The sequence below is a fragment of the Pristiophorus japonicus genome, chromosome 5 (assembly GCF_044704955.1).
Source record: "Pristiophorus japonicus isolate sPriJap1 chromosome 5, sPriJap1.hap1, whole genome shotgun sequence".
NCBI lineage: Eukaryota > Metazoa > Chordata > Chondrichthyes > Pristiophoridae > Pristiophorus > Pristiophorus japonicus.
This window is the reverse complement of record NC_091981.1, coordinates 216,177,525-216,205,257: the sequence shown is the minus strand read 5'-3', so window position 1 is coordinate 216,205,257 and position 27,733 is coordinate 216,177,525. Positions and strand designations below refer to the sequence as shown.

General features: G+C 44.6%; 1 protein-coding gene across 2 annotated transcripts; it reads right to left on the bottom strand.

Moving 5' to 3' along the window:
• Positions 1-259: 259 nt before the first annotated feature.
• Positions 260-24,477, bottom strand: LOC139263959 (transcription termination factor 1, mitochondrial). 2 transcript variants are annotated; one of them, XM_070880053.1, is made up of 2 exons: positions 24,338-24,477; positions 260-1,650 (listed from the first exon to the last, which is right to left on the bottom strand). In XM_070880053.1, exon 2 carries the CDS (start codon positions 1,608-1,610, stop codon positions 462-464), a length of 1,149 nt encoding a protein of 382 aa, XP_070736154.1. In that variant the 5' UTR covers positions 1,611-1,650; positions 24,338-24,477; the 3' UTR covers positions 260-461. The 2 variants fall into 2 exon arrangements, with proteins under 2 accessions (XP_070736154.1, XP_070736153.1); XM_070880052.1 differs by lacking the exon at positions 24,338-24,477 and adding an exon at positions 3,968-4,032.
• Positions 24,478-27,733: the final 3,256 nt, after the last annotated feature.

Sequence of the window (27,733 nt, the reverse complement as noted above, 5' to 3'; positions counted from 1 at the left end):
TTTTGAAATATTCAGAACTCATCTACTTACTTGACAGATTTTCTGAGGAACCTAGGGGTGGGAGATTGTCGAGATGTCAAAACAATGGAACCATACTGCTGATATTGATACACATTCAGGGAAGAAAATAAATTTAACTTTGGAATCAAATTGAAACTGATTTTTTTTATTTCTGAAAGATCAATAAGAGCAATTACTTATGAAAATCATTGTAACATCCTCGATGTCACAATCAAGAGTTAATTTAAAGAACGTATCTTCAGTATCAAGTCAAGGTCTTTACTTCACTGATCACAAAAACTTTGCATAATTTGAACTGCACTCATAACCACTCACCATTTATATGTACAATATAAAATTCAGAGAGCCAATAGTAATTTTAAAATAACAGAGTGACCAAGTTTGACCATCTAGGATATATAGAATAGTACAAGACATATCATAGCAGAGAACCGAAATTGCTATTCCCCTTCAGTTAGCTTCTCTAATTTTGCTTCAAATCGTCTTCTACTAGAATCCAAAATGGTAACACCATGTTTTCTAAAGTCATATCCAAGTCTTTCTAGCTCCTCTATGCGATTTTTCAAATTGTCTACACTGAATTCCAATATTCTTGGCTTCTTTAATAGTTGCTTAATATTAATCTCACTTTCTAGGAGACAATCAATTTTGATAGAAATTTTTTCAAACGAGGCATAGAATGCTGGAGGATAGTCAATAAAGAATTTTTTCACCTCCTCAGGTGTGCATCCTAATGACTGCAACTGCTCGCTTGTATTTTTAAAATTTCTTTTCATGTAGTCACTGGAGAGGTCCAAAACTTCGGCCCCATGTCCCTGAAGTAGTTTTGTTAGTTCACTGTTGCTCAGTTTAAGTGCTTCTGTGAAAAAGTCTACATTTGTCTTTATCCGTTTAATGCTTCTAATAAGAATGTAGGCATTTTTAGTGATGATCCGTTTAACAAAATCATCTGGATTCTGGTCACATAAACTAACACAGAGATCTTGCAGGTATTTTACCATCTGCTTGTTTAGTTCCAATCTATTTGAGAATGTCCGCGGAGCAGTAGTTAATATGCGATGTAAGTCCTTTGAAGTCAAGCCAAGAGAACAAAGAAAACTGATATTTTTTTCAAGATTTTCATTATCACTTGAACGAAAATACGATTCTGGAGAACGCTGAATAACGTTTATGATCTCAGAGTCTGTCTTAAAAATGCTTCGCCATAACCTCCATCTCTCTTCAAGATGGCAATAGGAACGCGTGATGGCTCGGGGGTACCTTGAGATAATACTGGCAATGGTCTGGCGATTGGCACCCTTGTTTTTCAAGAACTCTGCTACAGCCTCTTCATTGGTGATCACTTTTCTGAAGACTCCAGGCTGCCTCCTTCTGGCCATCTTAATATCCACGCCCAAAACAGTCAAATTGTTTAACAAAACTGTATTTTCTGGTTTTTGGATTGTCTCAGTTGAATCATTGTGTCTGGAAGTATAGAATCTCAGATAAGATATCTTCAATTGTGCAGCAAGAAAGCAGTTTGGTAAATGAGAAAATCTTGTACTGCGCAGGTACATATGCATCACTTGGGTTACCGCTCTAGCTGCCATAACTCTGCAATACCACAGCACTGGTTACAGTCTTTAAAACCTATACATGGATGAAAGAACAAGCAATGTTACTGGTGTTAATGAAATGAAAATTTTAAAAATCAATTGTTTGAAGCTGTTACTGTTTTGCTATTTTTTTTTAATATAAATGCCAGGAGGGATGGAAAATAAAAACTGAGATTTTGAAGTTTATGCTTCCAAGAGAGGTTATGACATTTTTGACATCAGACAGGCTTAGATAAATAATGATGCAGAACATTGGGCAAAGTTACAGGGATTTACAGGATAGTTTGCTCCACAGGGACAGAAACAATAAGGGGGAGGGGGACTGTGGAGTAATGATTTATGTTAGTGGTCATATTCATGAAGGAGTTGGACAAAGTAGAACCGGGTACAGATAATGTAGAAACAGTGGATCAGGTTAAATAATAATTTGTGAAACTCATGATTGGAATTTTTGCCTGAAACTTTATACTCAAATAAGCAAAGTATGTGGGGATCAAACTCATTTGTTCTCATTACCCATTTACACCTCCTCTGAACCCCTTTGTTGTCCCATTATTACCATCATCCCTGTTGTCATTTAATCACTCCTGCCCTCCACCCCATCACAGATTTATTTCCCTAACCCCTTTTTCCCTAGCTCTGCATTTGCTTAAAAGATGTTCATCTCTAACATCTTCCAGTTCTGAAGAAAGGCCATCAACTTGAAACATTAACTGTTTCTCTCTCCACAGATGCTGCCTTACTTGCTGAGTGTTTCCAGCATTTTCTGTTTTTATTTCAGTAAACCTAATGCTGAATACATTTTAAAATCTCCATTCTGGTTATACAAACTTATTGAAAGCAAAATCTCAATTAAGAGAGCAACTTTGCCATATGTACACTAGTGAAGGCAAGCAAATTGGCACATCCCAACATCAAATGACAATTGTGGGTAGCACATCCCATAACAAACATTTGCATATAAATTTACAGCATGTAGGCAGTCCCTCGAAATCGAGGCAGATTTCCACTCTAAAAGTGAGTTCTCAGGTGACTGTACAGTCCAATACGGGAATTACAGTCTCTGTCACAGGTAGGACAGACATTCGTTGAAGGAAAGGGTGGTGGGGAGTCTGGTTTGCCGCACACTCCGTCCGCTGCCTGCGCTTGGTTCCTGCATGCTCTCGACGACAAGACTCCATGTGCTCAGCGCCCTCCCGATGCTCTTCCTCCACTTAGGGCGGTCTTTGGCCAGGGATTCCCAGGTGTCGGTGGTGATGTTGCACTTTATCAGGGAGGCTTGCTTGCCATGTAGGAGCTCCGAGTAGAGCGCTTGCTTTGGGAGTCTTGTGTCGGGCACGCGGACAATGTGGTCCGCCCAACGGAGCTGGTCGAGTGTAATGCTGGGGATGTTGTCCTGATCGAGAACACTGACGTAGGTGCGTCTATCCTCCCAGGGGATTTGCAGGATTTTGCGGAGACATCGTTGGTGGTATTTCTCCAGCGATTTGAGGTGTCTGCTGTATATGGTCCACGTCTCTGAGCCATACAGAAGGGTTGGTATTACTACAGCCCTGTAGACCATAAGCTTGGTGCCAGATTTGAGGGCTTGAGCCTCAAACACTCTCTTCCTCAGGCGACCGAAGGCTGCGCTGGCGCACTGGAGGCAATACTGGACCTCGTTGTCGATGTCTGCCCTTGCTGATAGTGGGCTCCCGAGGTATGGAAAGTGGTCCATGTTGTCCAAGGCCACGTCATGGATTTTGATGACCGGGGGACAGTGCTGTGTGATGGGATCAGGTTGGTGGAGGACCTTTGTCTTACGGATGTTTCGTGCAAGGCCCATGTTTTCGTACGCCTCAGTGAAGATGTCGATGATGGCTAGGAGTTCAGCCTCTGAACGTGCGCAGACGCAAGCGTCATCCGCGAGGTGGCAAGTCACCTATCCTCTTGATTGAGAAACACGTATGGCATCTGAAATACTGTCCATTCAAGAGAATGAATTCACTGCCTGCCATAGATTATAAAGAGCTGAGAAATCAATGGCTATTCACCACACTGAGACTGACAGTAAATCTCAACCACTAAAACGTTTGCAGATTTTTCCTCTCCTCTGACCAAATTTCTGTTCCATGTTATTTATGTTGTCATCGCTACACATCTCGGCTACTTTTGATTTATTTTCTACCTGATTCCGTGTTTTTCTGTCTAAAACCCATCGCGATTGCACACACAGAACCTTGAAGCCAAAGCTCCATGAAAACGTTAAAGTGAAAAGTAAAATCATTGGCGGCAACGTTTTTTTTTCGCATGGTAAATCTAAAACAGCCATAACTCAAACCGATTTGTTTTCAACTGCAGACAAAACTCACCAGCTGTGGAACGGCGCGGCACTGCGGCCACTGTGACTGGGACTCAGTGCAGAGCACGAGCTTCCGGGAACTGCGTCTGTGCACACGCGCAGTCCGTGCAACACGGTGCAAAGTGGGTTGTAATATGTATCAATGTGACACACTTCCCCTGTATGTTAATCACCCCAACACTTGCTTACAGACATGTCTAGTGCACCTGCCATGTAACCTAATGTGAACGCTGTTACTGCTCCAAAGAGAGGAAGGTTTAATATGGACGTTGATTTTTTTGGGGGGGGGTCAAATATATAATACAGTACCGAGAACAGAAAATGCTACAAATTCATTAACTCAGCATTTGTACAGAGAAAGTTAACATTTCGGGTATGACGCCTTGGGCAGAATACTCCTGGAATTTAACCTCGCTTTTCTCTTTACCTATACTGATGCTGTTAATTATTTCCAATATTTAGGTTTTTAAATCTTTAATGTGTTTCTATAGCCGTCGATTTCATCTGGGACCTCCACTCAAATGCATGAACAGCATTTGTTCCATACCCATTGATACCCTGACCTAATAAAAATCAATCCATCTCACTCCTTGTATCCATAACCTTTTGCAGGAGAGTTCAAGATTTCTACTATTGTGTGGAAAATGTGCTTCCTAATTTTCACTCTTGAATGGCCTGGATTTAATTCTTGTTCTTGATTTCCTCAGTAGAGGAAGTAGCTTCTCTGTATCCACCCTAAAAATCTGCAAAGGGATATAGACAGGCTAAGTGAGTGGGCAAACATTTGGCAGATAGAGAATAATGTGGGAAAATGTGAGGTTATCCACTTTGGCAGAAAAAATAGAAAAGCAAATTATAATTTAAATGGAGAAAAATTGCAAAGTGCTGCAATACAGAGTTAGTATGCAGGTACAGCAAGTAATCAGGAAGGCAAATGGAATGTTGGCCTTTATTGCAAGGGGGATAGAATATAAAAGCGGAGAAGTCCTGCTACAATTGTACAGGGTATTGGTGAGGCTACACCTAGAGTACTGTGTACTATTTTAGTCTCCATATTTAAGGAAGGATTATACTTGCATTGGAGGCTGTTCAGAGAAGATTCACTAAGTTGATTCCGGAGATGAGGGGGTTGACTTATGAAGATAGGTTGAGCATTGGAGTTCAGAAGAATGAGAGGTGATCTTATCAAAACATATAAGATGAGGGGACAGGACAAGATGGATGCAGAGAGGATATTTCCACTCATAGGGGAAACTAAAACTAGAGGAGAATAAGGGGCCGCCCATTTAAAACTGAAATGAGGAGGAAATACGTCTCTCAGAGGGTTGTAAATCTATGGAATTCTCTGCCCCAGTGAGCTGTGGAGGCTGGGTCATTGAATATATTTAAGGTGGAGATAGACAGATTTTGGAGCGATAAGGAAATAAAGGGTTATGGAGAGCGGGCAGAGAATTGGAGCTGAGTCCATGATCAGATCAGCCATGATCTTATTAAATGGCAGAACAGGCTTGAGGGGCCAGATGGCCTACTCCTGCTCCTATTTCTTATGTTCTTACAAATCCTTTTAACATTTTAAACACCTCAATTAGATCACTCCCACCCCCACAATCTTCTATACTGAAAGGAATACAAGCCAAGTTTATACAATCTGTCCTCATAATTTAACCTCCACTGGCCACGGTATTATTCTGGTGAATCTGCGCTGCACCCATCCAAGACCAGTATTTCTTTACTGATACTCAGTGCCCAAAACTGAACACAATACGCCAGATGGGGTCTGACCAAGGCACTATATAACTGAAGCATAATTTGCTTTTCTTTGTATTCCAGCCCCCTTGAGATAAATGCCAATGGTTTTGATTGTTTTTGTACCAATCCACTAGCTTTTAATGATTTGTGAACTTGGACTCCCTAAGCTCCTCTATTGTCCCTTGTTTCTCACCATTTAGAAAATACTCCGACTTACCTTTCTTCAGTCCAAAGTGGATGACCTCACAATTACCCACATTAAACTCCATTTACTATAATTTTGCTCACTCAGCTAATCTGTCTATGTCCTTTTGTAACTTCCTGTCCCCATCTGCTCTACTTACTATCCCTACTAACTTAGTGTCATCTGCAAACTTGGTATATAACTCTTTCATCCTTCACACAAGACATTAATAAATATGCTGAAAAGTTGAGGTCCCAGAACAGATCTGTGGGGAACACCACTTCTCACATCCCACTAATCAAAGTACATTCCCTTTATCTCCACTCTTGGTCTCCTACTTCCCAAACAATATCCAACCTATAAAAAGGCGACCTCCAATTCCCTGCACTCTCATTTATTCTAATTATATTTTGTGTGGAACCTTATCGAATGCCTTCTAGAAGTCCATATAGATAACATTCATAGTCCTGGGCCAAAATCCTGGAACCCTCCCTAACAGCACTGTGGGAGTACCTTCATCACACAGCCTGCAGTGGATCAAGAAGGTGGCTCACCACCACCATCTTCTCCAGGGCAATTAGGAATGGGCAATAAATGCTGACCTTGCCAGCGACACCCACATCCCAGGAATGAATATAAAGATACTGAAGCCAGGTCACAGTACTAAAATATTCAATTGTAAGAAACAGAATTTGTTCCAATGTCTTAATAATTTATTGTAAATTAAATCTTCTCAATTATAAATAATGCATTAGTTGCTTTGTTAAAACAGAACTTGTGAAATATATATAAGTTAACTTCTATGTAGCTGAGAAGTTGCCTCCGGATAATGATTCTCTGAAATATTGTTCTCTGGGTTTCACTTATTAGCTTAAATTACCTGACTGTTATTAGCTTAAATTACAGATGGTGATACCATGAATAATCCATTAAAATGAATAATTAATTTCCTAAATTTTCAGTTTTGTATATGCTATATATGACCACTCCTCCAAACATAAAGACAAGTTTGTGTATTTAATTACAGTATTGTTTGTGGTCCCTCTGTTAGCTAAACTACTATAATTTTTCAATTGTTTGGCACTATTAGAAAGAACTTGACTAATAAAGGCAAGTATTCCATATGCCTTCTTAACCACCTTAACTACCTGACCTGCTACCTTCGGGGATCCGTGGACCTGCAATCCAAGGTCTCTTTGTTCCTCTACACTTTTCAGTGTCGTACCATTTAATGCATATTCCCTTGCCTTGTTAGACCTCCCTAAATGCATTACCACAGACTTATCCAGACTGAATTCCATTTGCCACTGTTCTGCCCATCTGACCAGTACATTGATATCTTCCTGCAATCCGCAGCTTTCTTCTTCATTATTAACCACACAGCCTATTTTAGTGTCGTCTGCAAACTTCTTAATTATATTGCCAACATTTAAGTCCAAGTCATTGATATATACCACAAAAAGCAAGGGACCTGCGGAACCCCACTGGATACAGCCTTTCAGTCACAAAAACACCTATCGACCATTACCCTCTGCTTCTGGCCTCCGCCAATTTTGGATCCAACTTACCACTTTGCCCTGGATCCCATGGGCTATTACTTTTGTGACCAGTTTGCCATGTGGGACCTTATCAAAAGCTTTGCTAAAATCCATATACACTACATCATAAGCACTGCCCTCATCGACCTTCCTGGTTACCTCCTCGAAAAATTCAATCAAGTTAGTCAGACACGACCTTTGCTTTATAAATCAATGATGATTGCCCTTGATTAATCCATGTCTTTCCAAATGACGATTTATCCTGTCCCTCAGGATTTTTTCCAATCATTTTCCCACCACCGAGGTTAGGCTAACTGTCCTATATTACTCGGTCTATCCCTTTCTCCTTTTTTAAACAAAGGTACAACATTAGCAATCCTCCAGTCCTCTGGTACCATACCTGTAGCCAGAGAGGATTGGAAAATGATGGTCAGAGCCTTTTCTCTTAACAGTCTGGGGTACATTTCATCCGGGCCTGGGGATTCATTTTTCAAAGCTGCTAAACCCATTAATACTCCCTCTCTCACTATGTTTATTTCATCTAATATTTTACATTCCTCCTCCCTCATTGCAAAGTTTGCATCGACCCACTCTTTTGAGAAAACAGTTGCAAAGTATTCATTAAGAATCCTACCCACGTCGAATGCCTCCACACATAGATTTCCTTTATGGTCTCTAATAGGCCCCACTCTTACTCTCGTTTCCCTATTTTATTTGCCAACATTCTTTCATGCTCTCTCTTGGATTTCCTGATATCATTTTTAATTGCACCCCTGCACTTCTTATACTCCTCTAGAGTTTCTGCAGTGTTGAGTTTTTTGGTATCTGTCATAAGCTTTCCTTTTTTCTTTATCTTACCCTGTATGTCCCTTGACATCCAGGGGGCTCTAGATGAGTTAGCCTCACCTTTTTTTTTTAAATGGAACATATTGCTCTGTACCCTCAGAACCTCCTCCTTGAATGCCTCCCATTGCTCTGACACTGATTTACCATCAAGTAGCCATTTCCAGTCCACTTTGGCCAAATCCCATCTCAGCTCAGCAAAATTGGCTTTACCCCAATCAGAACTTTTATTCCTGGTCCCCCTTTGTCCTTTTCCATAACTACCGTAAATCTTGCTGAATTATGATCATGAGCACCAAAATGCTCTCCCACTCTTCCACCTGAAACTGAAATAGCTTTCTTTCACAACCTCAGGGCATTCCAAAGCACTTTAGTGTTGTTATGTAGGCAACACAGTTTACAAAAAGCAAGGTGCAAAAAAACAGCAATGAGATGGATGACCAGATACAGTACAGTTACTTGAACTTAAGACCATAAGAAATAGGAGCAGGAGTAGGCCATATGGCCCCTCGAGCCTACTCCGCAATTTAATACGATCATGGCTGATCCGATCATGGACTCAGTTCCACTTCCCTGCCCGCTCCCCATAACCCCTTATTCCCTTATCGGTTAAGAAACTGTCTATCTCTGTCTTAAATTTATTCAATGACCCAGCTTCCACAGCTCTCTGAGGCAGCGAATTCCACAGATTTACAATCCTCTGAGAGATGAAATTTCTCCTCATCTCAGTTTTAAATGGGCAGCCCCTTATTCTAAAATTATGCCCCCGAGTTCTAGTCTCCCCTATCAGTGGAAACATCCCCTCTGCATCCACCTTGCCAAGCCCCCTCATAATCTTATACGTTTCGATAAGATATCCTTTAATTCTTCTGAATTCCAATTAGCGGCCCAACCTACTCAACCTTTACTCATAAGTCAACCCCGTCATCTCCGGAATCAACCTAGTGAACCTTCTCTGAACTGCCTCCAAAGCAAGTATATCCTTTTTTAAATATGGAAACCAAAACTGCACGCAGTATTCCAGGTGTGGCCGCACCAATACCTTGTACAACTGTAGCAAGACTTCCTTGCTTTTATACTCGATCTCCTTTACAATAAAGGCCAAGATTCCATTGGCCTTCCTGATAACCTGCTGTACCTGCATACTAACCTTTTGTGTTTCATGCACCAGGACCCCCGGGTCCCACTGTATTGCAGCATGAAGGATAAATATTGGTTAGGACCTTAGGAAAACTCCTCTGCTCTTCTTCAATAGAGTCCCTAGATCTTTTAGCTTAGGAGGTTTTCTAGACCAATATGTCGAGGAACCAACTAGGGGGGAGGCCATCTTAGACTGGGTGTTGTGTAATGAGAGAGGATTAATTAGTAATCTCGGTGTGCGGGAAGAGTGACCATAACATGGTGGAATTCTACATTAGGATGGAGAATGAAACAGTTCATTCAGAGACCATTCCAGAACTTAAAGAAGGGTAACTTTGAAGGTATGAGGCATGAATTGGCTAGGATAGATTGGCGAATGATACTTAAGGGGTTGACAGTGGATGGGCAATGGCAGACATTTAGAGACCGCATGGATGAACTACAACAATTGTACATCCCTGTCTGGCGTAAAGATAAAAAAGCGAAGGTGGCTGAACCGTGGCTATCAAGGGAAATCAGGGATAGTATTAAAGCCAAGGAAGTGGCATACAACTTGGCCAGAAATAGCAGCAAACCCCGGGACAGGGAGAAATTTAGAACTCAGCAGAGGAGGACAAAGGGTTTGATTAGGGCAGGGAAAATAAAGTACGAGAGGAAGCTTGCAGTGAACATTAAGACGGACTGCAAAAGCTTCTATAGAGAGAAAAAGATTAGTAAAGACAAATGTAGGTCCCCTGCAGTCAGAATCATTATGGGGACCAAAGAAATGGCAGACCAATTGAACAAGTACTTTGGTTCGATATTCACTAAGGAGGACACAAACAACCTTCCGGATATAAAAGGGGTCGAGCAAGAAGGAGGAACTGAGGGAAATCCTTATTAGTCGGGAAATTGTGCTGGGGAAATTGATGGGATTGAAGGCCGATAAATCCCCAGGGCCTGATGGACTGCATCCCAGCGTACTTAAGGAGGTGGCCTTGGAAATAGCGGATGCATTGACAGTCATTTTCCAACATTCCATAGACTCTGGATCAGTTCCTATGGAGTAGAGGGTAGCCAATGTAACCCCACTTTTTAAACAAGGAGGAAGAGAGAAAACAGGGAATTATAGACCGGTCAGCCTGACATCGGTAGTGGGTAAAATGATGGAATCAATTATTAAGGATGTCATAGCAGCGCATTTGGAAAGAGGTGACATGATAGGTCCAAGTCAGCATGGATTTGTGAAAGGGAAATCATGCTTGACAAATCTTCTGGAATTTTTCGAGGATGTTTCCAGTAGAGTGGACAAGGGAGAACCAGTTGATGTGGTGTATGTGGACTTTCAGAAGGCTTTCGACAAGGTCTCACACAAGAGATTAATGTGCAAAGTTAAAGCACATGGGATTGGGGGTAGTGTGTTGATGTGGATTAAGAACTGGTTGGCAGACAGGAAGCAAAGAGTAGGAGTAAATGGATACTTTTCAGAATGACAGGCAGTGACTAGTGGGGTACCGCAAGGTTCTGTGCTGGGGCCCCAGCTGTTTACATTGTACATTAATGATTTAGATAAGGGGATTAAATGTAGTATCTCCAAATTTGCGTATGGCACGAAGTTGGGTGGCAGTGTGAGCTGCGAGGAGGATACTATGAGGCTGCAGAGTGACTTGGATAGGTTAGGTGAGTGGGCAAATGCATGGCAGATGAAGTATAATGTGAATAAATGTGAGGTTATCCACTTTGGTGTAAAAACAGAGAGACAGACTATCATCTGAATGGTGACAGATTAGGAAAAGGGGAGTTGCAACGAGACCAGGGTGTCATGGTACATCAGTCATTGAAGGTTGGCATGCAGGTACAGCAGGCGGTTAAGAAAGCAAATGGCATGTTGGCCTTCATAGCGAGGGAATTTGAGTACATGGGCAGGGAGGTGTTACTACAGTTGTACAGGGCCTTGGTGAGGCCACACCTGGAGTATTGTGTACAGTTTTGGTCTCCTAACTTGAGGAAGGACATTCTTGCTATTCAGGGAGTGCAGCGAAGGTTCACCAGACTGATTCCCGGGATGGCGGGACTGACATGTCAAGAAAGATTGGATCAACTGGGCTTATATTCACTGTTCAGAAGAATAAGAGGGGATCTCATAGAAACGTTTAAAATTCTGACGGGTTTAGACAGGTTAGATGCAGGAAGAATGTTCCCAATGTTGGGGAAGTCCAGAACCAGGGGACACAGTCTAAGGACAGGGGTAAGCCATTTAGAACCGAGATGAGGAGAAACTTCTTCACCCAGAGAGTGGTGAACCTGTGGAATTCTCTACCACAGAAAGTTGTTGAGACCAATTCACTAAATATATTCAAAAAGGAGTAAAATGTAGTCATTACTACTAGGGGGAATCAAGGGATATGGCGAGAAAGCAGGAATGGGGTACTGAAGTTGCATGTTCAGCCATGAATTCGTTGAATGGTGGTGCAGGCTCGAAGGGCCGAATGGCCTACTCTTGCACCTATTTTCTATGTTTCTATGTTACTATGTTTCTATGATCCAGAGTCCATGGAATTTTGGAAAATGACCACCAATACATCTATTATTTCTTGTGCAGCACTGCACAACTACCGCCCTGCCTGCATCCTTTCTCGCTCCAGGAAGGAAGCGGAGCGCTTGATTTAGCGCTCCACTTCCTTCCTGGAGCACAAACCACAAATGTTTTTATTGTTTTAAAAGTAAGCGCCACAGTATGCTCCTGTATTTCTCTCCCTTTATGTCCAGCAGATGTCAGACGAGTCTCAGTTTAACATCTCATCCAAAAGATAGCACCTCCAATAGTGCAGCAACCCATTCCCAGTATTGCACTGAAGTATCAGCTTAGATTCTGTGCTCAAGTTCTAGAATGCGGTTTGATCCCATAATCTTCGGATTAAGAGACAAGCATCCACAGCTCTCTGGGGCAGAGAATTCCACAGGTTTACAACCCTCTGAGAGAAGGCATTTCTCCTCATCTGTTTTCAATAAGTGCCCCTTATTCTAAGACTATGTCCCCTAATTTTAGATTCCCCTGGTATATTCAGAATAACTCCACAAGGAAGTGACCCTAGAAATAATAGATGTATTGGTGGTCATTTTCCAAAATTCCATGGACTCTGGATCATAGAAACATTGTAACACAGAAACATAGAAAATAGGTGCAGGAGTAGGCCATTCGGCCCTTCGAGCCTGCACCGCCATTCAATGAGTTCATGGCTCAACATGCAACTTCAGTACCCCATTCCTGCTTTCTCGCCATATCCCTTGATTCCCCTAGTAGTAAGGACTACATCGAACTCATTTTTGAATATATTTAGTGAATTGGCCTCAACAACTTTCTGTGGTAGACAATTCCACAGATTCACCACTCTCTGGGTGAAGAAGTTTCTCCTCATCTCGGTCCTAAATGGCTTACCCCGTATCCTTAGACTGTGACCCCTGGTTCTGGACTTCCCCAACATTGGGAACATTCTTCCTGCATCTAACCTGTCTAAACCCATCAGAATTTTAAACGTTTCTATGAAATCCCCTCTCATTCTTCTGAACTCCAGTGAATACAAGCCCAGTGATCCAGTCTTTCTTGGTATGTCAGTCCCGCCATCCCGGGAATGAGTCTGGTGAACCTTCGCTGCACTCCCTCAATAGCAAGAATGTCCTTCCTCAAATTAGGAGACCAAAACTGTACACAATACTCCAGGTGTGGCCTCACCAAGGCCCTGTACAACTGTAGTAACACCTCCCTGCCCCTGTACTCAAATCCCCTCGCTATGAAGGCCAACATGCCATTTGCTTTCTTAACCGCCTGCTGTACCTGCATGCCAACCTTCAATGACTGATGTACCATGACACCCAGGTCTCGTTGCACCTCCCCTTTTCCTAATCTGTCACCATTCAGATAATAGTCTGTCTCTCTGTTTTTACCACCAAAATGGATAACCTCACAGTTATCCACATTGTATTTCATCTGCCATGCATTTGCCCACTCACCTAGCCGATCCAAGTCACTCTGCAGCCTCATAGCATTCTCCTCGCAGCTCACACTGCCACCCAACTTAGTGTCATACGCAGATTTGGAGATACTACATTTAATCCCCTTGTCCAAATCATTAATGTACAATGTAAACAGCTGGGGCCCCAGCACAGAACCTTGCGGTACCCCACTAGACACTGCCTGCCATTCTGAAAAGTACCCATTTACTCCTACTCTTTGCTTCCTGTCTGCCAACCAGTTCTCAATCCACGTCAGCACACTACCCCCAATCACATGTGCTTTAACTTTGCACATTAATCTCTTGTGTGGGACCTTATCGAAAGCCTTCTGAAAGTCCAAATACACCGCATCAACTGGTTCTCCCTTGTCCACTCTACTGGAAACATCCTCGAAAAATTCCAGAAGATTTGTCAAGCATGATTTCCCTTTCACAAATCCATGCTGACTTGGACCTATCATGTCACCTCTTTCCAAATGCGCTGCTATGACATCCTTAATAATTGATTCCATCATTTTACCCACTACCGATGTCAGGCTGACCGGTCTATAATTTCGTGTTTTCTCTCTCCCTCCTTTTTTAAAAAGTGGGGTTACATTGGCTACCCTCTACTCCATAGGAACTGATCCAGAGTCAATGGAATGTTGGAAAATGACTGTCGATGCATCCGCTATTTCCAAGGCCACCTCCTTAAGTACGCTGTGATGCAGTCCACCACGCCCTGGGGATTTATCAGCCTTCAATCCCATCAATTTCCCCAACACAATTTCCTGACTAATAAGGATTTCCCTCAGTTCCTCCTTCTTAATAGACCCTCTGACCCCTTTTATATCCGGAAGGTTGTTTGTGTCCTCCTTAGTGAATATCGAATCAAAGTACTTGTTCAATTGGTCTGCCATTTCTTTGTTCCCCATAATGACTTCCCCTGATTCTGACTGCAGGGGACCTACGTTTGTCTTTACTAACCTTTTTCTTTTTACATATCTATAGAAGCTTTTGCAGTCCGTCTTAATGTTCCCTGCAAGCTTCCTCTCGTACTCTATTTTCCCTGCCCTAATCAAACCCTTTGTCCTCCTCTGCCGAGTTCGAAATTTCTCCCAGTCCCCGGGTTCGCTGCTATTTCTGGCCAATTCGTATGCCACTTCCTTGGCTTCAATACTATGCCTGATTTCCCTTGATAGCCACGGTTCAGCCACCTTCCCTTTTTTATTTTTACGCCAGACAGGGATGTACAATTGTTGTAGTTCATCCATGCGGTCTCTAAATGTCTGCCGTTGCCCATCCACTGTCAACCCCTTAAGTATCATTCGTCAATCTATCCTAGCCAATTCACACCTCATATCTTCAAAGTTACCCTTCTTTAAGTTCTGGACCATGGTCTCTGAATGAACTGTTTCATTCTCCATCCTAATGTAGAATTCCACCATATTATGGTCACTCTTCACCAAGGGGCCTCGCACAACGAGATTGCTAATTAATCCTCTCTCATTACACAACACCCAGTCTAAGATGGCCTCCCTCGACATATTGGTCTAGAAAACCATCCCTTATGCACTCCAGGAAATCCTCCTCCACCGTATTGCTTCCAGTTTGGTTAGCCCAATCTATATGCATATTAAAGTCACCCATGATAACTGCTGCACCTTTTGTGCATGCACCCCTAATTTCCTGTTTGATGACCTCCCCAACATCACTACTACTGTTTGGAGGTCTGTACACAACTCCCACTAACGTTTTTTGCCCTTTGGTGTTCTGCAGCTCTACCCATATAGATTCTACATCATCCAAGCTAATGTCCTTCCTAACTATTGCAGTAATCTCCTCTTTAACCAGCAATGCTACCCCACCTCCTTTTCCTTTTATTCTATCCTTCCTGAATGTTAAATACCCTTGGAGGTTGAGTTCCCAGCCCTGATCATCCTGGAGCCATGTCTCTGTAATCCCAATCACATCATATCTGTTAACATCTATTTGCAGAGTTAATTCATCCACATTATTACGGATACTCCTTGCATTAAGACACAAAGCCTTCAGGCTTGTTTTTTTAATACCCTTTGTCCTTTTAGAATTATGATACAGTGCGGCCCTTTTTGTTTCTTGCCTTTGTTTACTCGGCCTTCCACTATTGTTTTTTACCTTTCTACCATCTGTTTCTGACTCCATATTACTTTGCCCTGTCTCGCTGCATCGGTTCCCATCCCCCTGCCATATTAGTTTAAACACTCCTGAACTGCATTAGCAAATGTTATCCCTCGGATATCAGTTCCAGTCCTGCCCAAGTGCAGACCGTCCCTTTTGTACAGGTCCCACTTTCCCCAGAACTGGTTCCAATGTCCCAGGAATTTGAATCCCTCCCTCTTGCACCACTGCTCAAGCCGCGTATTTATTCTAACTATTCTGCTCCCTCTACTCTGATTAGCATGTGGCACTGGTAGCAATCCAGAGATTACTACCTTTGAGGTCCTATTTTTTAATTTAACTCCTAGATCTCTAAATTCAGCTTGTCGGACCTCTTCCCGCTTCTTACCTATGTCATTGGTACCTACATGTACCACGACAACTGGCTGTTCACCCTCCCTCTCCAGAATGCTCTGCAGCCGCTCCGAGACATCCTTGATCCTTGCACAAGGGAGGCAACATACCATCCTGGAGTCTCGGTTGCGGCCGCAGAAATTCCTATCTATTCCCTTTGCAATAGAGTCCCCTATCACTATAACTCTCCCACTCTTTTTCCCGCCCTTCTGTGCAGCAGAGCCACCCATGGTGCCATGAACCTGGCTGCTGGTACCTTCCCCTAGTACGTCATCTCCCCCAACAGTATCCAAAATGGTATATCTGTTTTGGAGGGAGATGACCGCAGGGGACTCCTGCACTATCTTCCTGCTCTTGCCTTGTCTCTTGGTCACCCATTCACTATCTGTCCCAACCCTTACCTGCGGTGTGACCAACTCACTAAATGTGCTATCCACAACATTCTCAGCATCGCCCATGCTCCAGAGTGAGTCCTTCCGCAGCTCCAGTGCCGTCATGCGTTGAAGTCTGTCCAGCACGATCTCGACTTTCTCTCGCCTCATGTATGGAACCACTCGGGCCTTGTGATGAACGGGTCGTGCATCGGGGACTAGATGGATCTGCACTTTGGCACCTGTGAAGTTGCCAATGCCTGGCTCGAATAACGACGGGAATTTGTTTAGCACTTGGGCGCACGAGGCGTCATCCACCAAAGATGTCATCCCAGTTCCATCGGATCTTTCCTAGCCAGCTTCTGCCGAACAGCGTTGGGCCATCGCCTGGTACAATCCATAGTAGTAAATCATGCACAGTTCCATCGTACGATACCTTCACTGCCGCACTGTCAATGACTGGTATGAGTTCTTTGGTGTAAGTGTGCAGCTTGGTGTGGATCGGGCTTAGTTTTGGCCTTTGTGCCTTGTTGCCCCAGTTTCTCAAAAGCCTTCTGGTTCATAATTGACTGACTTGCCCCCATGTACAATTCCATGGAAACTGCAATGCCGTTTAATTTGACTTTTAACAATATCGAAGGGCTTTTGGTGGTGAAGCTGTGTACCCCATGCACTTCCTCTTCAGCCTCGGGTTGAGTTGCCTCTCTTACTCGTTCAGCGTGATCCGCGCCGGATTGGTCATCTTCTGCCGACTCTGCCACGTGATGAGTCGCAGCACGTCTGCACATTCGCTGGAGGTGCTCCATTGTTCCACAGCCCTTGCACACATAGTGCTTGAATCAACATTGATGGGCTCGATGATTACCCCCGCATCGCCAACATGATATTAATGGATTCGCATTCATGCCCCACGGCGGACTCTGAGTCATCCTAGGTCTGGCCTCTGCAGGCATATAGACCCTGCCATGTACAGTTCTGCCTGCTGAAGGCATTATTTTATGCACAGTACTTGCCGGTGAGCTTCAATGCTGCAATGATGCCTGTTTAGTGTTATCGTTCATGGACATAAACGCCTGGGCTATCGTGATGGCCTTGCTCAGATCTAGGGATTCAGCAGTTTGCGAAGAATGACCTCATGGCCAATTCCAAGCACGAAAAAGTCCCGCAACATTTCCCCCAAAAATCTAGCAAATATGCAGTCCCGCAAGGCGTCTTAGGTCGGGTGACATAGCCACGTCCTGGCCCTCAGAGCGATGGTGCGTATAAAAGCGATACCTGGCCATCAAGATGCTCTCCTTCGGCTTGAGGTGTTCCCGAACCAGCGTGCACAACTCTTCATATGTCTTCTCCGTTGGTTTCGTCGGTTTTTTGATGAGGCCATATATCGTGGACCCGCAAACGGTGAGGAGAATCGCCCTGTGCTTGACCGCGGTTTCTTCCTTTTCCAGTTCATTGGCCACGAAGTATTGGTCAAGACTCTCAATGAAGGCTTCCCAATCATCACCCTCAACAAATCTCTCAAGAATACCAACGGCAGCCATAACCGCGTGAAAGTTTGTGATCTGTTACTCGTCACCAATTGTTATGTTCAGAATAACTCCACAAGACTGTATATTGTAAGCTCAAACTGTTGTGACCTTGGTCTCTTTAATGTAACTCCAGAGTGAGGAAGCAATATGGTAGACTGCCTTTTATACCTGCTTACCCAGGTTGTGCAGGTGACCCTTGGGTCTCCCAAAGATGCGCCCTCTGGTGGCAAGTCTTACACATTGGTAATATTTACATACATAACATCCCCTATGACTGGAAATATCTTCTTTGCAGCTACCTTGTCGAGCCCCCTCATTATCTTATAAGTTTCAATAAGATCAGCTCTCATTTTTCCAAACTCCAAGGTGTATAGGCCCAACCTACTCAACCTACCCTCATAAGTCAACCCCCTCATCTCCGGAATCAACCTAGTGAATCTTCTCTGAACAGCCTCCAATGCAAATATATCCTTCCTTAAATATCGAGACCAAAACTGTACACAGTACTCCAGGTGTGGCCTCACCAATACCCTGTACAGTTGTAGCAGGACTTCTCTGCTTTTATACTCTATCCCCCTTGCAATAAAGGCCAACATTCCATTTGCCTTCCTGATTACTTGCTGTACCTACATACTAACTTTTGTGTTTCATGCACAAGGACCCCCAGGTCTCTCTGTACTGCAGCACTTTGCAATTTTTCTCCATTTCAATTATAATTTGCTTTTCTATTATTTCTGCCAATGTGGATAACCTTACATTTTCCCACATTATACGCCATCTGCCAAATTTTTGCGCACTCACTTAGCCTGTCTATATCCCTTTGCAGATGTTTAGTGTCCTCCTCACAATTTGCCTTCCCACCCAGTAGGTTGGGCCTCTACTCATTAGAGTTCAGAAGAATGAGAGGTAATCTTATCGAAACGTGTAAGATTATGAGGGGTTTGACAAGGTGGATGCAGAGAGGATGTTTCCACTGAGAGGGGAGAATAGAACTAGAGGGCATAATCTTAGAATAAGGGGCCACCCATTTAAAACTGAGATGAGGAGAAATTTCTTCTCTCAGAGGGTTGTGGATCTGTGGAATTCGCTGTTTCAGAGAGCTGTGGAAGGTGGGACATTGAATAAATTTAAGACAGAAACAGACAGTTTCTTAAACGATAAGGGAATAAGGGGTTATGGAGAGCAGGCAGGGAAGTGGACCTGAATCCATGATCGGATCGGCCATGATCGTATTAAATGGCGGAGCAGGCTCGAAGGGCCGTATGGCATACTCCTGCTCCTATTTCTTATGTTTATCTTTGTATCATCAGCAAATTTGGTTACATTGCACACGGTACCTTCTTCCAAGTTATTAATAGAGATTGTAAATAGTTGAGGACCAGCTCCGATCCCTGCGGCACCCCACTGGTCACTGTTTGCCAACCGGAAAATGACCCATTTATCCCGTTTCTCTGTTTTCTGTTAGTTAGCCAATCCTCTATCCATGCTAATATATTACCCACAACACTGTGAGCTGTTATCTTTTGCAGTAACCTCTTATGTGGCACCTTATCGAATGCCTTCTGGAAATCCAAATACACTACAATCACTGGTTCCCCCTTATCCACCCTGCTCGTTACATCCACAAAGAACTCCAGCAAATTTGTCAAACATGATTTCCCTTTCATAAAACCATGTTGACTCTGCTTGATTGAATCATGTTTTTCCAAATGTCCCGCTACTGCTTTCTTAATAATGGACTCCAGCATTTTCCCAACGACAGATGTTAGGTTAACTGGTCTATAGTTTCCTGCTTTTTGTCTGCCTTTTTTAAATAGGGGCGTTACATTTGTGGTTTTCCAATCTGCTGGGACCACCCCAGAATCCATGGAATTTTGGTAGATTACAACCAATGCATCCACTATCTCTGCAGCCACTTTTCTTCAGACCCTAGGATGTAAGGCATCAGGTCCAGGGGACTTGTCTGCCTTTAGTCCCATTATTTTACCTAGCACTACTTCATTAGTGATAGTGATTGTATTAAATTCCTCCCTCCCTATAGCTCCTTGATTATCCACTATTGGAATGTTGTTAGTCTTCTATCGTGAAGACCGATACAAAATATTTATTCAACATCTCTGCCATTTCCCTGTTCTCCATTATTAATTCCCCAGTCTCATCCTTCAGGGGACCAATATTTACTTTAGCCACTCTTTTCCTTTTTATGTACCTGTAGAAACTCTTACTGTCTGTTTTTATATTTCGTGCTAGTTTACTTTCATAATCTATCTTCTCTCTCTCAATCATTTTTTTAGTCGCTCTCTACTGGCTTTTAAAAATTTTCCAATCCTCTGGCCTCCCACTAGTCTTGGCCACATTGTATGCCTTTGTTTTGACACCCTCCCTTATTTCCTTAGTTAGCCACAGATGGTTATCCCTTCTCTTAGTCTTTCCTTCTCATTGGGATATATTTTTGTTGCGAGTTTTGGAATATCTCCTTAAATGTCTGCCACTGCTCATCAACTGTCCATTCTTTAGTCTATTTTCCCAGTCCACTTTAGCCAACCCTGCCCTCATACCTTTGTAGTCTCCTTTATTTAAGGTTAGGACCCAGGTTTGAGAACCAACTTTCTCACCCTCCAAGTGAATTTGAAATTCAACTATATTACAGTCACTCATTCCAAGAATTAAGAGGATAGACAGAGAAAAACTTTTTCTGCTGGTGGGAGAGGGGACATAACTTTAAATCATAGAATCATAGTATGGTTACAGCACAGAAGGAGACCATTCATCCTGTCAAGCCTTTCAGGCAGTGCATTCCAGATCGTAACCACTCGCTGCATAAAAAAGTTTTTCCTCATGTTGTCCTTGGTCCTTCTGCAAATCATCTTAAATCTGTGTCCTCTGGTTCTTGATCCTTCTGCCAATGGGAACAGTTTATCTCTATCTACTCAATCTAGACCCCCTCAGGGTTTTGAACACCTCTATCAAATCTAATTTTAATCCCAGCTTCTGCAGTCCATCCACATAACTGAAGTCCCTCATCCCTGGAATCATTCCTGTAAATCTTTTCTGCACCCTCTCGAAGGCCTTCACATCCTTCCTAAAGTGTGGTGCCCAGAATTGGACACAATATCCCAGTTAAGGCCGAACAGTGTTTTATAAAGGTTCATCATAACTTCCTTGCTTTTGTACTCTATGGGCTGGATTTTCGGCTTTTGGGGCGAAAATGCAAACGATACGTGCAAATTACTATTTTCGTTGCGTTACCGATTTTAGGCCGAACTTTTGGCCTTTGGGGTCTGTAAAGGGATGCGTTGCACAATTATTCGCGGTGCAAAACGCGATTCTCGCCAACTTTAGTGCGAGGTTAGGAGCGTTGTGAGAGAGGCCTTAGGAGTGGGGGGGGGGGGGGGAATTCAAAAAACATTATCAAGACCCTTACCTAAGAAATCTCTGCAAAAAAATAAAAACTTTAACTTACCTTTTTTGCAGGTTTTCTAACTTACTGCTGCTGGCAGGGCTGCACTGACAGGTTTTACCTGTCGCTGTTCTGGGCGCGGCGTACGGCTCAGGTGAGTGCCGAAACTCGGACGGTAAAGCAATCCACTTCGTTATACTTCCGGCGCAGCTCTCCCAGGCGGTACTTCCCATCGTCGCTGCAAACAAGGAACCGAGGATCCCGACTGGGCTTTGCAACCAGGTTTCCATCGTGGAGGGTCAAAACGTGGCGAAAACCCAGTCACACACCCCTCGAAAATCCATCCCTTTGCCTCTATTTACGAAGCCCAGGATCGCATATGCTTTTTTTACTTTGCACTTTTCTGCGTTAAATTTCAGCTGCCATGTGCCCATCCATTCCACCAGCCTGTCTATGTCTTCTTGAAGTCTATCACCATCCTCCTCACTGTTCACTACACTTCCAAGTTTTGTGTCATCTGCAAATTTTGAAATTGTGCCCTTACACCCAAATCTAAGTCATTACTATATATCAAGTAAAGCAGTGGCCCTAGTACCGACCCCAGAGAACACCACTTTATACCTTCCTCCAGTCCGAAAAACAACCGTTTACCACTACTGTCACTTAGCCAATTTCGTATCCATGCTGCCACTGTCCTTTTATTCCATGGGTTTCAACTTTGCTGGCAAGCCTATTATATGGCACTTTATCAAACGCCTTTTGGAAGTTCATGTACACATCAACTGCATTGCCCTCATCAACCCTCTCTGTTACCTCATCAAAAAGGTCAATCAAGTTAGTTAAACACGATTTGCCTTTAACAAATCCATGCTGGCTTTCCTTACTTAATCCATACTTGTCCAAGTGACTGTTAATTTTGTCCCGGATTATCATTTCTAAAAGCTTCCCCACTACCAAGGCTAAACTGACTGGCCTGTAGTTGCTGTTTATCCTTGCACCCTTTTTTGAACAAGGATGTAACATTTGCAATTCTCCAGTCCTCTAGCACCAGCCCCATATCAAAGGATTGGAAAATTATGGCCAGTGCCTCCGCAATTTCCACCTTTACTTCCCTCAGGATCCTAGGATGTATCCCATCCGGTCCTGGTGACTTATCTACTTTATGTACAGCCAGCTTTTCTAGTACCTCTTCCTTATAAATTTTTATCCCATCCAGTATCTCAACTATCATCTTCTTCCTTGGTAAGGACAGATGCAAACTACTCATTTAGTACCTCAGCTATGACTTCTGCCTTCATGCGGTGGTCTCCATTTTGGTCCCAAATCGGCCCCACCCCTCCTCTTACTACCCATTTACTTTCTGTATGCCTACAGAAGACTTTTGGATTCCTTTATGTTGGCTGCCAATCTATTATACTCCTATTTCCTTTTTCACTTCCCCTCTGAATGTTCTATATTCAGCCTGGTTATCTCATTTGCAGTCTCAACCTGACATCTGTCGTACGCCCGCTTTATCTGCTTCATCTTACTCTCTCTATCTCTTTCGTCATCCAGCGAGCTCTGGCTTTGTTTGTCCTACCTTTCCCCCTCATGGGAATGTACCTTTATTGTACCTGAACCATCTCCTCTTTAAAGGCAGCCCGATCAGAGTCGGGCCATTCAATAGAGAAGTTAGGAAACATTTCTTCACACAAAGAGTGGTAGAAGCATGGAACACCCGCCACCCACAAAATCCAGTAGCTCAATTGATCATTTTAATTCTGAAATCGATAGATTTTTGCTAGCCAAGGGTATTAAGGAATATGGAGCCAAGGCATGTGAATGGAGTTAGGATACAGATCTCATTGAATGGCGGAACAGATTCGAGGGGCTGAATGTTCCTACGTACCTAAATAACCTTGATAATTTTGTTCGTAATACATTTGAACTATTGAGAGTTTTTTCTTTCACATGACTTGACCTCAATACACCTCAATGTCTGGATTCAGGTCCTTTGCCTGGCACAATGTCCAAACCTGACAACGCTTAGCAACAAAGGCAGAAATCCATTCAGTGTGATGTCCACCGGCACCAGGGCCATCCGACCGCTGTGCAAAACAGCTGCCAGAGGCTCTCTACACCCACGGCTGGCGTAGGACCTTTGTCTTACTAATGTTTAGCGTAAGGCCTATGCTTTCATATGCCTCGGTAAATACGTCGACTATGTCCTGGAGTTCAGTCTGTGTGTGCACAGACGCAGGCGCGTCCGCGTACTGTAGCTCGACGACAGAGTTTGGAGTGGTCTTGGACCTGTCCTGGCCGCACACCACTGCCCCACCAAACATCAAGATCCACGGCGTGGCCCTGGACAACGTGGACCACTTCCCCTATCTCGGGACCCTCCTATCAACAAGAGCAGGCATTGATGATGAGATCCAACACCGCCTCCAGCGCGCCAGTGCAGCCTTCGGCCGCCTGAGGAAAAGAGTATTTGAAGATCAGTCCCTCAAAACTGTCACCAAGCTCATGGTCTACAGGGCCGTAGTAATATCCGCCCTCCTGTATGGCTCAGAGACGTGGACCATGTACAGTAGACACCTCAAGTCGCTGAAGAAATACCACCAGCGATGTCTCCGCAAGATCCTGCAAATCCCCTGGGAGAACAGATGCACAAACATTAGCGTCTTCATCCAGGCCAACATCCCCAGCATTGAAGCACTGATCACACTTGATCAGCTCCGCTGGGCAGGCCACATAGTTCGCATGCCAGACACGAGACTCCCAAAGCAAGCGCTCTACTCTGAACTCATCCACGGCAAACGAGCCAAAGGCAGGCAGAGGAAACGTTACAAGGACACCCTCAAAGCCTCCCTGATAAAATGCAACATCCCCACTGACACCTGGGAGTCCCTGGCCCAAGACCGTCCTAAGTGGAGGAAGTGCATCCGGGAAGGCGCTGAGCTCGAGTATCGTCTCCGAGAGCAGGCAGAAATCAAGTGCAGGCAGCGGAAAGAGTTTGCGGCAAACCAGTCCCACCCGTTCCTTCCCTCAACAACTATCTGTCCGGCCTGTGATTGAGACTGTGGTTCTTTTATTGGACTGTTCAGCCACCCAAGAACTCACACTAAGAGTGGAAGCAAGTCTTCCTCGATCCCGAGGGACTGCCTATGACACCCACGGGTGTTTCTGCTGGTCCAGGAGCGGGGGAAATAGCGGCACTGATCGTTTCCTGCCGCCATGCCTTTCATCACTGCCTGTCCTCGGATGCTCTCATTTGCACTCGGATTGGGTACAGGGCCTGAGCTACGTGGCGACTTTGCTCAGGGGTGCCTGCCCGGCGCGAGGAGGCGGAGTCAGGACTGGGGGCGAGTTACATCCGCCGGGATGATCCTACTTTCGCCCAATGTGGGCCTCACAGATGACTCAGGATATCCACGGGCGGTGAGTGAGGCCCCTGGTGTAACGGCTCTGCTCCGGGGCCAAACCCGAAAGCGAGGAACCCACACCCTGTCCGCCATCTCGCAGGGGCAGCGGAGAACGAAGAGCGCGTTGCTGATGTAACCTGGCCCCGCCCCCGACACTGGAAAGAGTGGAGAATGATGTGGGCGCGTGATGTTACCCGTTGCTGTGGTAACCAGGCACCGCCCCCCAACACTGGCACTGAAAGAAGTGGAGGAGGTGAGAGCGAAGCTGGCCATCATCCGTCAAACGGCAGGAGAGACACGGCCTCGGAGCGGCCAGGCCTTGCCCCACTCAGAGCAGTTAGCGACCGCCGTGCTCCCGGAGCATGCCCCCTGATCCCCTCCTCCCTGGTAACTAATGGCCCTGGCCGCTGTGCGGTGGAGCCCGTCCCCTGGTTCCAATCGCCTTCTCGGTACCAGCTGATCTCAACGGACATTTTTTTTTTCATCTTTGCCACTGGTTTGAAATAGGTTCAGTCTATTAAAAATAATGTTCTTATTCTGACAGCAACAGCGAGATTTACCTTCAGTTTTAACTCTGGCAGAAATGTAAGGGCAGTTCATCACTAGGTGGCAGTGTGAGCTGTGAGGAGGACGCTAAGAGGCTGCAGGGTGACTTGGACAGGTTAGGTGAGTGGGCAAATGCATGGCAGATGCAGTATAATGTGGATAAATGTGAGGTTATCCATTTTGGGGGCAAAAACACAAAGGCAGAATATTATCTGAATGGCGGCAGATTAGGCGTAAACTGCAACAAGACCTGGGGGTCATGGTACATCAGTCATTGAAAGTTGGCATGCAGGTACAGCAGGAGGTGAAGAAGGCAAATGTTATGTTGGCCTTCATAGCTAGGGGATTTGAGTACAGGAGCAGGGAGGTCTTACTGCAGTTGTACAGGGCCTTGGTGAGGCCTCACCTGGAATATTGTGTTCAGTTTTAGTCTCCTAATCTGAGGAAGGACATTCTTGCTATTGAGTGAGTGCAGCAAAGGTTCACCAGACTGAGTCCCGGGATGGCGGGACTGTCATATGAGGAGAGACTGGATCAATTGGGCCTTTATTCACTGGAGTTTAGAAGGATGAGAGTAGATCTCATAAAAACGTATAAGATTCTGACGGGACTGGACAGGTTAAATGCGGGAAGAATATTCCCGATGTTGGAGAAGTCTAGAACCAGGGGACATAGTCTTAGGATAAGGGGTAGGCCATTTAGGACTGAGATGAGGAGAAACTTCTTCACTCAGAGAGTTGTTAACCTGTGGAATTCCCTGCCGCAGAGAGTTGTTGATGCCAGTTCATTGGATATATTCAAGAGGGAGTTAGATATGGCCCTTACGGCTAAGGGGATCAAGGGGTATGGAGAAAAAGCAGGAAAGGGGTACTGAGGGAGTGATCAGCCATGATCTTATTGAATGGCGGTGCAGGCTCGAAGGGCCGAAAGGCCTACTCCTGCACCTATTTTCTATCTTTCTATCATCATCATCATCATAGGCAGTCCCTCGGAATTGAGGAAGACTTGTTTTTACTCTTAACATGAGTTCTCAGGTGACTGTACAGTCCAATATGAGAACCACAGTCTCTGTCACAGGAGGGACAGACAGTGGTTGAAGGAAAAGGGAGTCTGGTTTGCCGCACACTCCTTCCTCTGCCTGCGCTTGATTTCTGCATGCTCTTGGCGATGAGACTCAAGGAGCTCGGCGCTCTCCCAGATGCACTTCCTCCACTTAGGGCGTTCTTTGGCCAGGGACTCCCAGGTGTCAGTGGAGATGTCGCACTTTATCAGGGAGGCTTTGAGGGTGTTCTTGTCATGTTTCCGCTGCCCACCTTTGGCTCGTTTGCCGTGGATGAGTTCCAATTAGAGCGCTTGCTTTGGGATTTTCGTGTCTGGCATGCGAACAATGTGGCCTGCCCAGTGGAGCTGATCAAGTGTGGTTAGTGCTTCAATCCTGGGGATGTTGGCCTGGATGAGGACGCTAATGTTGGTGCGTCTGTCCTCCCAAGAGATTTGTAGGATCTTGCGGAGATATCATTGATGGTATTTCTCCAGCAACTTGAGGTGTCTACTGTACATGGGTCTATGGAGCGTCCTCCTCGTTTTTGGATGCCCCCAAAAGTATGTCACCATCCTCCGCCTGCTCCATGACGACATGCAGGCCGTGATCCTTACCAACGGATCCATTACAGACCCAATCCACGTCCGGACTGGGGTCAAGCAGGGCTACGTCATTGCCCCAACCCTCTTCTCAATCTTCCTCGCTGCCATGCTCCACCTCACAATTGACAAGCTCCCAGCTGGAGTGGAACTAAACTACAGAACCAGTGGGAACTTGTTCAACCTTCGCCGTCTCCAAGCCAGGTCCAAGACCACCCCAACCTCTGTCGTCGAGCTAAAGGACAGTTCACCACACAGACTGCAGCGGTTCAAGGCGACAGCGGTGGCTCACCACCTTCTCAAGGGCAATTGCGGGTGGGCAACGTCCCATGAAGGAATTTTAAAAAGTTAGGCTATAAGGGAATTGTTTTATTAATTCACAAGAGATCACCAGATCTCTTTTAAATGGAGAGAGAAATTCCACTTCAGTGTTTCATTCTAAACAACATGATGTGGTGGCCTTCCCCAGTTGGCATTGGGTTCAAGACTCTGGTCACATCAAGGTGGGACTGAACACCACATCCTTTTGGAATCTGACCAGTATAAACTAATGGGCCAACTCCAGTTCCCAGAGGATACTAAAGCAAAATACTGCGGATGCTGGAATCTGGAATAAAAACAGAAAATGCTGGAAAACTCAGCGGGTCAGGCAGCATCTGTGGAGAGAGAAACAGACGAAGGATCATCGACCTGAAACAACTTTGCTTTCTCTCCACAGATGCTGCCTGACCCGTTGAGATTTCCAGCATTTTCTGTTTTATCCCTGAGGATACTTGTTGGGTTAATTCTTGTTTGGTTACCCATCAAAATAGGCCCAGTGCCCAAGAATTTTACTTTTCCAGTGATGGTGGGGCACCAGGCAGTGACTACTCATTGCATTGGCCAATCAGAATGACACTGAGTTGTC